The 13,997-nt window shown below is 45.8% G+C and overlaps 1 protein-coding gene across 5 annotated transcripts in view; it reads right to left on the reverse strand.

Moving 5' to 3' along the window:
* LOC134374780 (zinc finger protein 658B-like) overlaps positions 1 to 13,030 on the reverse strand; it is a 61,381-nt gene extending 48,351 nt beyond the window's left edge. For 4 of the 5 annotated variants that reach the window (XM_063092752.1, XM_063092753.1, XM_063092749.1 and 1 more), the window contains exons 1-2: positions 12,885 to 13,030; positions 984 to 1,041 (exon numbers count right to left, since the gene is read on the reverse strand). In XM_063092752.1, coding sequence (XP_062948822.1) covers positions 984 to 1,021 — 38 coding nt within the window. In that variant the 5' untranslated portion in view covers positions 1,022 to 1,041; positions 12,885 to 13,030. Of the gene's footprint in view, positions 1 to 983; positions 1,042 to 12,884 lie in introns of those variants that run through there. The other variant, XM_063092751.1, reaches the window with a different exon arrangement.
* Positions 13,031 to 13,997: the final 967 nt, after the last annotated feature.

Consider the following 13,997-nt stretch of genomic DNA (forward strand, 5'->3'; position numbering starts at 1 on the left):
CAAAATATTTCTGCGGCTCTTGAAAGGGGCAAAGTATATTTTGCACGTGGTCAAAAACTGAGGCAAACTGGTTTTGAATTTTAGGGCTTAATGTACATTTCTGACAGCTACAAATATGCATTCAACAGGGACTTCAACCCATAGTCAAAAGGCTGGAAAAAAGGTACAAACTAGAGAGAAATAGGAGTGCAGACTATGGAAGATCAAATCAGACAAGACAAATTGCAGAGTGAGAAGAACAGTGTCTAGGATGGAATGCTGGGATGAACTATGTTACAAAGAGAAAGCAGAAGAATTCAGAGGAAAAAAAGAAAGCATGATAGAAAGTAACAAATTCCAGGAGAAGATCATGTTCTGTGCTGCACACCTGCATGTATGAATCAACTGAGCGAAATGTATGAAGAGTTACTGAAGAGAATCAACTCAAGCCTCCACATGGTCCAGGTTTAATCCATGAATCAAGTAAAGCCTTCTAAAAGCTGTCTGGGACCACACTATTTTACACTGTTTTATAAATTCCAGAAAAACCTTATTAACAGAGTTGTGCTTTAGCCCTAGGTAACTGCACTGCATATAACTGTTTGTTTACAAATTGGTGTTAAAAAACAAACAAACAAACAAAAGAAACCCTTTCTACTACATCATCTATGTGATCAATGAAGATGGTCTGTCAGACTTTGGTATCAGCAAGTCTTGATCTCCCATAAAAAATTTAGCATACTGTCCTCTCAGATTCCATTCCAATCACAAAACAAATCAAACTGCCATTTTGTCACAACATCAGAAAGACCAGAGACAAATTTGCATTCAACTTGGACAACTCAGTTCTTAAACTGCTGAAGCTACATGCCCACTTTATCTTACATACCTACATTTCCTTCAAAGTATAAGTTTTACTTATACTTTTCTATTTTAATTCATCGACCGCATGAAGCTCATAAGATACAATATAAAACAGAACAAAGAATCAATAAACAACTCACCCAAGATTTATTCGTATTTTGTTGCTGTTGAAATGCATATGAATCCGTAGCAGCAGAACTGAAAGAGAAGGAAAATGGAGTGAATTAAGGAGAGAACTAGTGTGAGTTGATCCTAGATTCTCCTCACCAGAACCCAATGCACATTAGCTGGAAAGGGGGGTGGGGGGAACCAAGGCTCTCTAAAGGAGAATAGTCCTTTATGCCTCAAAAAGAGGCAACAAACACCCCACTGAAGATGCATCTACAAATATATAAATTGACAGAAATCAGACAATTTAATTTTGGATTAATGAATGATCACAGATCAGGACTGGCCCAGATGAGCTTTGGTTTATGTGGATGACATCTACCAATAAGTACTCCCCTCACAACTAAAACAGAGGCTTTGTAAAAAATATTTATTAACACATTTTGAAATATGAATAAATCCATTACTGTTGACATAAATAACATTTTTATTTAAAGTAACTGTTTTCTAAAAAACACAGCTCAGCGTGGACAGTGGCACTGCCTCACACTCATGTTGGTCTCCAGGCAGACTCTAGGGATGGCTGCTTCTCCTCCTGCTCTGGTGGGAGCTGCTGCAGCACACTGTTCTGGGCATATGAAGAAATCCGGCCCACACAGGCATGTAGTTGGCAGAAGGAAGACCTTGCGGACCCCTGAAAGGAACTCAGGGACCCCCCAGGGGTCCTCAGACCACATTTTCCATGGGTCCCTCAGACCTCACATCCTGGGCACCTGCCCAGAGTCACCACTGGGCCTCCCTCCAGTTTCCTGATGCTTTGGGGGTGGGAGGTTGTGGGGGAGGAAACTAGGTCTCAGTGGAAGAAAGAAGACCCAGGATGTCTGCTGGCTTGCAGGACAGTGGGCCCTGAAACATGGGTGGTGCTCAGGGAGCACAGTGGCCCCTACTGAGGGTCAGGGGACATATGAGAGGGAGGTCCAGGAGTGTTGGCTCACCATACATGCCAGAACCTCATCAGGGAAATCTGACAGGAAAGAAGGCCCAAGACACATGAGGAAAACACAACTGGAGGAAACAGAAACCAGAGAAGAAAACTTTAGAAAGTAACAGGATAAGACCTGACACTTCCATAACACTTAGTGATTAGTAAGTGTTTTTACTTATCAGTAAATAAACTTAAGTTCTTTACTAATAAGCTCAAGGCTCATCCTCACAACTGCCCTGTAAGGTGGGGCCACTATTATCTTACTTTGCAGATGAGGAATCTGAGGCACAAGAGGTGACGTAACCTGCCCAAGATCACACAGCTGGTAACTGGTAAAGAAGGGTTTCCAACTCAGGCATACACACAGAAATTAATAGCCTTCGTATACACAAATAAACAGAAGATATAATGGAAGAGAAAACACCATTTACATTAGCAACAAGGAAGACAGTACACATAGGAATACATTTAACACGAAATGGGAAAATCTCTAAGTGGGAACTTTGAAACATTCCAGAAAGTGTTTTACAGTTAACAAAAGAAAAACTTTTCAAGTAGACATCTGCTGTTCTTGGATAGGACAACTCTATATTACAAAGATGTCAGTTCTCCCATCTCAATAAAATACCAACAAGTATTTTTATGGAGCTAGACAAGTTGATGGGGAAGTTCATATGGGAAAACAAACAGAAGAGTACATCTGGGAAAACACTCAACAAATAAACAAATAAAAAGCACTAGTACTAGTGGACTTTAAAAAATCCTGGTGAAGAAAGTACTGATACATGGGAAAATATGGGTGAATCCTGACATTGTTAGTTAAAGAAGCCAGACTTGAAAGACCACACACAATGTATGTGATTCCACTGATATGAATTGTCCAGAATATACAAAACCACAGAAACAGAAGGACAGGTGGTGGCCAGGGAGTCGGGGGAAGGGAATAGGAAGTGTCTGCTAATGCATATGGGGTTTCCTTTTAGGTTGATGAAAATGTTCTGGAATTTGCCAGTGGTGATGGATGTACAACTCTGAATAGACTGAAAACCACTGAATTGTATACTTCAAATAAGTGAACTTTAGGGTATGTGAATTATATCACAACAGAGCTATTATGAAAAATGCTAGAAAGTCTCTATAAGATACTTTGATTGAAAACATAAATAACCCAATGGAATAAGAAAGAAAGCCTAAAAATAAACCCATGTACATGCAGAAATTTAGCTTATGATGAATGCAGCATTATAAATCAAAGAAGTACATCTTACTAAATGGTGCTGGGACATCTGGTTAGCCATTTGGGGGAAAAAATGGTACATGCCCCACATAATAAAAGGAATATACTCCAAATGGATCATAGCTATTAATGTAAAAGATAAAATAATAAAGGTATGTGCAAAATAATTTTTTTAAGTGAATTCCTTTTTAACCTGTGTGTAGGGAAAAGGATCCTAGGTAGGGCTCAAAATCAAGATGCTATGAAAGGAAAGACAGACACATGTGAAGACACTTAAAAAACAAACCAAAATGTGCATGACCAAAAACACCACAAGCAAAGTAAAAGGACAACTGATCAGCTGAGAGAAAATATTTGCAACATGTGTCACAGATAAAAGGCTAATAAGATCCCTGTATTAGTCCTTTTTCTGTTGCTTAAAACAGAGTACCTGAGACTGGGTAGTCTGTGAAGGAACAAAATTTATTTTTCACAGTTTTGGAGGCTAGGTAGTCCATGGTCCAGGGGGCGCGGGTGGTGAGGGCCTTCTTCTGGGTGGGAAGTCTCTACAGGGTCCTGTGGCAAACGGTATCACACAGCAAGAAGGGCAAGATCAAGAGCTGTCCTATGTGTTCCCCTTATAAAGCCTCCAGTCCACACCAATGCTAACTCATTGCCATCAACCTGCCACACCACGAATGGGTTAATCCATTCCCAAGGGCCGCACAATTCAAACACTGGTCAATGGCCTCACCTTTCAAATACCATAATCAAATCTCCTACCTTCTTAGCACTGTCACAGCAGGGAACAAGTTTCCAATATCTGAAATTTGGGGAACACATTTGACTCATACCAATCCCTAATATACAGAGAGCTCAGTAAAACTGCAGGTAAATAGAAAAAAAAAAAAACCCAGAAAATTTGCTCTCACACACAATATAAAACTGGTGCTTAAACATATGAAAAGACGTTCGAGCTCACTCATAATTACAGAAATGCAATTTAAAGTGACACCAAGAGAGTCCTCTTCTGCCTACGATGTGGGAAGCTAGAAAGAGTGTGGTCCTAATGTACCTATAAGAAAAAGCTACAAGTACAGGCCAGCCACCAAAAAATAGGAAAAAAAAAACCACAAAAGAAAAAAGCTACAAACTATAAAATCATCAATTTCTTGGACTTATCAGAGCACTGAGGTCTCAGGGAAACTGAGTGGCCTGAAACCTAAAGACAGACCATCCAAGGAGACACAAGATGGAACACTGGCTGCAGGCAGCAGAGAAAGCCACACAGGCAGAAAAGAAGAATTAAGCTTTGCCCGGGAGGACAGGGATGTGCACCCAGGGCTTGGCCTACTCTGGGGCCCATACAGCAGCTGAAAAGTGCCTGTGGAGCAGGGCAGGTGGCAGATGAGGACCCCCACAGCACATGGTGGTCAGGGAGACCACAGGCATGTCCCTAAGTCTCTCCAGGGAAGAGGAAGCAGGGCTGGCAGAGGGGAGGGTGTGCCCTGGCAGGATGGGCCCTGGGACTGAAAGCCAGCTTCCTTGAGACTCAGCAAGGATCCACTGGGCAGGCTTGGCCCAAGTGCTCAGCCCACTAGGCAGCCTTTGGTGCAGCTTCTGGTGAAGTCCACAATCCAATTCAGCACTGCACATGTGGCACGGTCTCTCACAGCTCTGACCCTTAAATCAGCAAATCAAGTTACTCAATTGTGCCCACGAATCCTGCCCAACCTCATTGCACAGAGACAGCCAGTCTGGCAGCTGAGGCCCAAGAGACACAGCGTCCTAGAAGTAGGAGGCTGCTTCCTCTCCTAGGTACCCCTCATTCCTACTCAGCCCCCAGCATACAGCCAGGCCCAGGCTTTAAATAATAAAGACCTGTGGATGCATGGAGGATAGGAGGAGAGCGGAAAGGAATGAACTGGGCCTGGAGAACACAAAACCAGGAGTGTGCAAGAATGGGGGAGGCCAGGCCTTCTGGCTCCAGGCTGCCCCACCAGGCCCATGAGTGCTACGGAGGCCCCTGGGCAGGAGGCTGCACGGGAGGCTGTTAGAAACATGTGGAGACACCATCCCAGAAGAGTCAGGGGAGACTGGGGACCACGGAGGGGATCCAGGTCTGAATCTCCATTCTGCCTTGATCAGTGTGTGACCTTCCTTGAGAAAGTCTCTCATCTCTTGTGTCCCCAAGTCTGTCCATACACTCAAAAGTGGGGGAGCAATGTATGCCTGGCAGGGCTATTGGAGGAGTAGGTGGGAAGGACCAGGAGGTGCCTCACACAGTGGGCACAGCATGTCTTGTTTTCCTGTTTCCTTCAAAGAGAACCCTGAGAACTGCAAGGGTGACACTGGCACCCAATGGGCTCTGCCATTCTCTGAATGTCTGCATCCTCCCAAAATTCACATGTTGAAACTCTAAGCCCCAAGGAGGGGGTGTTTGGGAAGTGACTGGGTCATGAGGGCAGAGCCCTCACAGTGGGATTAGTGCCCTTGTGAATGAGGCCCCATAGAGGGCCCTCACCAGAACCGACTCTGCTGGCGCCCTGATCTTGGACTGCCAGCCTCTTGGATCTGGCCAAGCAGTGAGAGCCAAACTAGGACCAGAGCTCCACGATGGAGAGAAGCAGGCCTGAGGTCACATGGGAAGCTGACAAGGCTGCCACCCAGACATGCCTGGCCCTGCCCCTTACCCTGTCCCTCTGCTATACAGGATGGAGTTTCCCCACACCCTCACTGCCCCTTGTCAACCACGGGAAGTGGCGGCATCCTCAGAGGTGCTGCTCCAAGAGCACCTTCACTCATCTCCTCAGCACACGTCCATCATCCAATGTGCCCAGAAACCAATGAATGATTTAGAAAACAATGTAAGACAGTACCTCAGCTCACAGTTTACACCAAAATAGATTCCAGATGGATTAAAGAGTTAAGTAGTTTAAAAATAAATTCAAAATAAAACATCAAAACAACCCAAAAGAAAACATCTACCAAACACAAAAGCAATGTTAAACACACAGAAAAACAGATTTGGCAGCATAATTTTTAAAAGCTTCTGTAAATCAAAATGCAACACAGGCAAAAAAGATAAACTGAAAATATATTTGGAACACATATGACAAAGGCTGCTATCCTTAGTATGTAAGGCACTCCTACAAGTTTATTTTTAAAAACATTCAAACATAATCTGAAGTAAAGTGTGGATGTGAGCAGGAAAGGCACGTGACCCGTCAGCAAGCGAGAAACAAACAGGAGAAACCACAGGCGCAGTTAGGAGCACATGACGCCAGGACCTGCCTGTCAGATTAGTGGAGCTGGACAACTGAGGACACAGGGTGGGGGCAGTGCAGTGGGACCCCAGCCTCAGATGCTGCTTGTGGGGGCACAAAGCAACACAAGCCACCTGCAAAATGATCAGGCAGAGAAACCCCCACCACTCCAAGAGTTCTGCTTCAATGAGTCCAAAGAGAAAGAAGCAGAAGCCAGAAGTGTTGTAAAATAAAGAACAAAATATTAGAAATGGCCTAGTCAATAAAAAGAAAAAAATAAATCATGTTACATATCTATATAGTATGTAGCAACTTTAAATAGTGTCCACAAGCACATATTTAGTTATGTGGTAAACTGCTCAGAAAAGAATCCTAAATTGAAACAAGGCTACCAGAAAGTGTGTCACACAGTCATCTCACAAGAAGCACCAGGAACTGTGTCCCCTGCCGGCGGAATGTACAACGAAGCCACTACTCCAGAGAACTGCTGGGCAGTTTTTGATAAAGATGCACTGACCTTGACCCTGACCCAGCCATCCCACCCCTAGGCACTTACCAAGAGAGCTGGAAACACATGTCTCCAAGAGCCCTAAACCCCATGGTCAGAGCAGCCTTGTCGTGATCAGCCAACCTGAGACAGCACAGATGCACATCAACAGGAGAAAGGACAACTGTGGTCCAAATGTCGACAACCACATAGAGTGGCTGTGGCCATGGTGGAGTGGCAGGTTAGTGGAAGTCTTTGCCCCTTCTTCACCCCAGGTAGGTGATGTGACCCAGAGTGCCTCACTCTTCTCTGCACAGTGGGCACAGTCACCCTTCCCCAGAGGGCCACTGCCAGTGAGGATGGAGCCTCGCACCTCCGAGTGAGTGTCACCATGGCAACTAAAGCCTCTCCTCCCAATCCGTTGGCCTAGCCCCCAGGCTCAAGTGCTCCCCAACCCCTCCTTCCCAGCCAAGCAGTGCATTACAGTGCATTACTGCAGTGCCACGTGGCACACTCACTCCTCAAGCCACATGGCAGGGAGGCAAGCAGCTCCGGGATTAATTAGCTAGTGTTCACACAGGGTTCAGAGAGGCATCAAGGAGCCTCTTGCAAGCTGGAACTGCCCCAGGAGCAGCAGAGGAAAGGACCCTGAGGCACATGTGAGCATACCTGAGGCACAGTATACCTCACACAAGACTGGGGCCTCTGCATGCTTCCACCACAGCCAATCCCCAGCTCACTCAACCCAGGCTAACCCCAGGTCTCAAGGAGGCCTCTCCCTGGAGCTCTTCAACCAGATCATGTGCTCCTGGCTCAGGCCAGTCCCACAGCCTCCTGCCAGCAGGTAGGCCCAGCCCCCTCAGGAGGAAACAGCAAACCTGTAAATGAGCTGCACAGGGAGGAGGCGACCAGAGGCACAGGACAGGCTGCAGGGATGAACGCACTGCCCCAGCCCCATTAGGTAGGAAGCTCCAGATCTTCAACAAGGGTCCCAAGACCATTCAATGGGGAAAAGATCACCTTTTCAACAAATGGTGCTAGTAAAACTGGACAGCCACAAGTGAAAGAATGAAGTTGGACCCTTACCCTAAACCATATACAAATATGAACACAAAATTTTTCAAAGACTTAAATGTAAGACCTAAAATTATAAAACTCTTAAAAGAAAACATAGGAAAGCTTTGTGACAATGAATTTAGCAATAACTTCTTATCTATGACACCAAAAATACAGACAACGAAAGAAAAAATAGAAAATGGGGTTTTATCAAAATTAAAAACTTTTGTGCATCAAAGCATATGTCGCAAGTTAACATGACAGACCCCATCTTTATCCCAGTTGTAAAAACAGCTAAATACATTCTACACTCTATAGTTCTGTGGTCACAAGCCTGTTCCTGTGTTAGCAAGAAAACCACAGACGGCCAGCTTTTTCCTATGTAGATGAGAAACAGAGTAGCTCTCTAAAACAGACCCTTCCTCAAGTAACCACATTTCCTGCCCTTACACCCAGGTGTGATAGACCCATACCCAAGAAACTTCTTTACCTAGGTTTAACTCACAACCACTGACCCATTTAAACTAAACATGCTTTTTGTGCAAAACTGTATGCTCTGCTATAACTTGCATATTTTGGCTTCTTTAAACCAGTTTGCTTGCTCTTGCAGAACATCCTGTGTGCCCAACAGGATGCAGTTTATGCCATAAGTGCTAAAGCCATCAGATCCGGCTACTAAGCTGACAGTTCAAAGCTTGACATAAGTTACACCATTTTATGTAAAAAAATCCATTTTGTTTTGTTTAAGGAAATAAAGAGGGGGGAAGGGAAGGGTGGAAAACCCCTGCTGATTGCTAACCACAAAATTAGTTTATGTACTCGAGGCTTGCTTGCATTGGCTAAAAATACAACGGAAGATCTGCACCGAGGAGACCTTAAAAACTGAAAGTAACTTAGGCTCGGGGCCACAGTTCAGAAATTGGCTGCTGCCATCCTGGCCGGAATAAACTCCCTTTGAATTCAATTTTCTGGGTGCAGTCTCTTTTTCAATCTACCCTCTGGTGGGTAGCTGGCTGGTGCTATAACACATACTACCAACAGAATGAAAATGCAACTCACAAATGGGAGAAAACATATCAGTTAAGGGATTAATATTCAGAATATATACATATATACGTCTGTGTGTATAAACTCCTACAACTAAACGAACAAAAAAAATCCTATTTAAAAAGTATCACAAATGATAGAGATAAGAAAAGTGAACAGAATGAGGTAAAAAGAGAGAAACTAAATCACTTATAAAGGAAAACCAGGCAGTCCTCAGATTTCTCCAAAGCAATATTCAAATCATTAGACAGTGAGTGACATCTACAAAATGGCCAGAGAATGACAGTCTCGACCAAGGATTCCATCAACATTCAAGCTGTCCTGTAAGCCCCAAAGCCACAGTTCTGAACATCCAGCACTCAGGGTCACCAACCCCATCAGCCATTCTGAGAAAACATCCCCAAGACAAGCCTCAGCTGATCAAGATTTGATGGAGGAAACACCATCAAAAGGGCTGTCAATGAGCACTGAATATATTTATCTGTAGATGTAAGACAGAAACCAATGTGGGCTGATGGTGACAGACAAGAATGCAGATAATACAGTCCCCAACTACGGAGTAATGACTCAAATGACACAAACTGGGGGCAGGGGGAGACATGAGAAAAGATGAGAAATAATTAGCTCATCGCCCCATCAGTAAGAAATGCAGCCAAAGGGTATCATTTAAAGCTGACGTTTCAATAACAGAAATACAAGTAAATGTCAGAGTATAAAAGCAAACACTGAGAAAGGTATTATTGTTAGCTAAAACTGGGTGATGGGAGAAAGATAACAAAACACATTAATTTTATAATGACTCAAAAAGATGTCTTAGTCGCCTATTGCTGCCATAACAAATTACCACAAATTCAGCAGCTCAAAGCACACAAATTTGCTCTCTCACAGTTTCCATAAGTCAGAAGTCCAGTTGGGCTGTGCTCCTTCCTGGAGATGCTGGAAAAACAACTTGGGTTGCAAGAAGAGTCCAGGTACTTGTGTCCTTGCTGCTTGTGGTGAGAGGTGGGGGTACCTTTAGCTCCTAGACCCCTCTGCTGCAGTCCTTGCACTGGGACTTCTCTGACATCCCTTCACCACACCTCTCTCACTTCTCGCTGGAGAAAGTTCTCTGCTTTTTAAGGCTCAGCTAACTACATTGAGCCCACCCAGGTAATCCAGGCTAGTCGGTCTACTTTACGGTCCATAACCTTAATCACATCTGCAATGTCCCTTTCTGCCATGTGCCATGACATGCTCATTGGTGCCAGGGTACAGTGTGGTTAACTGGGGGAAAGGCAGAGATGGGGGGAAATGACATTCTGTCCATCACAGAAGGTACTTAATAAATGATCCCCATAGACATACAGTGCTACAGACAGTATATGACATTATATGAAATGTTATTACAAATATCTCATAGAGACAAAGGTATAGACTCTCCCAAATATCAAAGTACCGAAACTAAAACAAAAGCAAAGAAAACAGATCACAGAACAAAAGACTAAAAAAATACAAACACACACACAACAAAACTAAGATGAAATGTATGTGACCTATCAATAAATGTAAATTAGTTGAACTTACCTAGAGAAAGTGGGGGGAAAAGATTCTCAGACTGAATCACAAAGGAAAACCCACCTTTATGTGACATACAACACATTTAAAGTAGTCTAGAAAGGTTAAACATAAAGAATGGGCAAAGATGTGGTAAGCAAGTACAAACTCAGGAAAGCACGAGTCATCATCTTACGATCACAAAAAGTAAAAATGAGGAAAAGGGTACTCTGGTACTAATGGGTGCACTTCAGAAAAAAATATAATCATTACAAATAGCTATGCACCAGACAACATAGCTGCCAACATTCACTGGAGACACAAGGAGAAATGGGCAGAAATGTACCAATGGTAGAGACTAATTCACTTCTCTCGGTCCACAACACAGCAAGAGAACAAAAACTAAGTAAAGGTTATACACGACCTAAATAAAACAAATAAGGTGGTAAAATTCATTGTCATACACATCAAACCTCTGCCAACTTGAAATAGAAACTCAATCTTCTTTTTAAGCCCCAGTGGAACAGTGATGAAACCTGACTCCATGTTAGGGCCACAAGAAAACTTCCTGAAACCCAAAAGTTCAAAAGAGGAATCAGTATTCTCTCATCAAAATGCAACTCAAATTACTATAATAGTAAAACCAATAAATCAAAAGAACCTCTTCTTGGAAATTTTAAAACTTGCTCCTAAAACTCCTGAGCCAAAAAGAAAATATATACCAAAACTGCAGAACTTCAGACAGCAATGATAAAGAAAATCTGTTCTATTGGAACTTAAGCATCACACCTTAAACATGAAGTACTTTTCTGAAAAGAATGTAAACAAGTGAATCAAGCACACACATCATTTCCAAAAACAGTGATAACATAAACAGGAAAAATAGAAGGAATTATTAACTGTTAGCAAAAAGCAATAAGTTAATAAGTAGAAAAACAGAACAATTAATTTAATAAAAATATCCAAAAGCTGAAACCTTGAAGAAAAACTAAAACAACAAAATGGAAACTATTAGCCACAGGCTGCTGAATGTGTGCAGAGCCAGGCCAGAGGAGCAGAAGAGGGATAGAGGTGACCCGGCTAAAACTCGATCTCCTCCAGGAAGCCTTCTCAGATTTGCTAGTCTCCCGCAGCCATCTGCAATCACAACAGTGTTCCTCACCCTGTGCTGCCCTGTTGTTCACACATTTGCTGCACCAGATTTCTACTGAGGACCTAGGATGACATATGAGGTTCAACCACACGAAAGTACCATTTCTACCAGCCAAAGAACCCCAATTGTTAACAGATTTCATCTGTATCTTTCAATCTAATACTGTGTCCAGACTGGGCATAGAATAAGCAATAATCCCAATCTCTGCCTCAGAGACTACAAATAAAACGGAAAACCAGCAGATAAGTAGCAATGACAAAACATGAAGTGCTGGGAAGGAAAAGAGAAGGAAACCGAGACAGGAGATACTGGGAAAGGGTGGTCAGGAAGGTGAGCGAGTGACAGTGAACTCAGATCTGCGGGAGGACGGCCAGCTACCCCCAAGGCCAGGAAGGAAGGGCAGGCCAGCCTGCAGGGGAGGGAGAAGAGGCGCCAGGTGTGGCTAACATGGCGCATGGCAGGAGGAGGGGGAGAAGCAGCAGGGGCCAGTCCCATCTTGTCCAGTACCCCAGATAACAGAACTTTCCGTGATGACCACAAGTTTCCCTGTCTGCACCGTCCAATACAGCAGCCACCAGCCACTCGTAGCTACTGAGAGCTTCCGATGTGGCTACTGGGGCTGAGGAAAGGAACCCTTCATTTTAAAGTTGACTGAAATAGCCACACCTGGCTAGTGGTCACCATAGTGGACATCCCAGACAGAGCTTCCAGGACGGGTAGACGTGAAACAAGAGCCTAGGAGGCCCCCCGAAGGTTTCTGCGGGCCGACGCAGAAGCGGAAGCCCCTGAGGGAGCTGTCCCCTGTCCCCATACCCAGGAGGCACCTTTTCACAACTTGGACAACGGGCAGAAAGGGCGGAGGGGAAACACCCAGAGTCAGAGTCCCCAGCTCCAGAGTGCAGGGGGACCTTCTACGACACCCCATTAGTGGGTGCTGCGGCGGCGCTTTCCTCCACGCGCGGAAACCGGGGCGCACAGGCCAGCGCCCCCTGGATTCGGGACCTGGACAGCGCTCCGGGGACCCACTGTAGGGAAGAGGGGCGCAAGTGCCCAAGGGTCCGCCCGAAACGCCCCGTACTTGGGGGCTGTGGATCCAGGCCCAAGGCGCACTCGGCCCGGCCCGCCCAATCGCCCCGCCCCCACCCCCGCCGCCGCCCCCGTCCTGCCCCATTTCTCCGCCGCCGCCTCACCTGGTCCTGGGTGGTCGCTGTCGTGCTCTGGCGCCCTTGGCGGGAGGGCGGCGCACAGGGCAGCCACAGCCCCCACACAGCACTTCACGGCCCAACCTAGGCCCTGCTACCGGCCGCTGTGCCTCTCGTCTGGTAAGCGCCGGCGGCTTCCGACACCGCACGTCCCAGCGTGCACCGCGGCGCAAACGTTGGGGACGGTGGCCGGCTGGACCAAAAGACGCTGCGGGGGCGCGCACGGCAGACGTCCGGCCTCCTGGGCTGTGGCCTCAGTCTCCAGGCTGCCGAGAGCTGGCGGAGGACCGGCTGGGTGGCGCTTCAGGACTGGGCTCCGCCTCCGCCTCCCCCCAGGCCTCCCAGTGCTGGGGTCTCAGCAGCTGGGGCGTCAGCAGAGCCGGGCTGCTGAGGGGCGCCGAGGCCGTGGCCTGGCCCGTCAGGAATGGGAGTCGGGTTATCAGCGCGCGGGTCCGCGTGGGGACGTGAGCAGGCTGGGAGCTGACAGGTCCCTGGGGGCTCAACATCCCCATCTCACAGAAGAGAAAACCCAGGCTCAAGACAGTTGCAGAACCTTTGCCCGAGGCCGCGGCTCCTTCTCACAAACAGCCAGAGCGCAGCGCGGGGACCTCAGCTTTGGGAGACCCCCCGGGGCCCGGCCTCCTTCCGCAGGGGCCTGCGGGGCCTCCGTCCCCCTGAGCTGCCTGCGAGCACGAGCTTCCAGAAGGACCCTGGCCACTCACCCTCCAGTGACACGCTGGAGAAGGGGCCTGAGCCCTCCTTCCTCGGGGCACAGTAAATTATACACGTATTAGAAATGAACGTTCAGAATTTCCTTGATTCATAAAATTGTGGGTTTTTAAGTGGGTTAAAACATATGACACCCAAAAATTATAACTTCTAAAAAGATGGAATAAAGCATTAAATAAAGGATGTTTTAATTATTCCAACCTCAGTTTTGTGTCACATTAGCTATGCTACTTTGGTCACATTATTTCAATTTTCTGAAATTTACTTTCATAGCCTCTTATGTAAGTTAGGAAGTCAGCGTGATTACCTAAAAGTCTTCTGTGCCCCTAAGTTTGTTATCATTCTGTCCCAAATGCACAGGGAGTCTCAGTT

The sequence above is a fragment of the Cynocephalus volans genome, chromosome 4 (assembly GCF_027409185.1).
Source record: "Cynocephalus volans isolate mCynVol1 chromosome 4, mCynVol1.pri, whole genome shotgun sequence".
NCBI classification, from domain to species: Eukaryota; Metazoa; Chordata; class Mammalia; order Dermoptera; family Cynocephalidae; genus Cynocephalus; species Cynocephalus volans.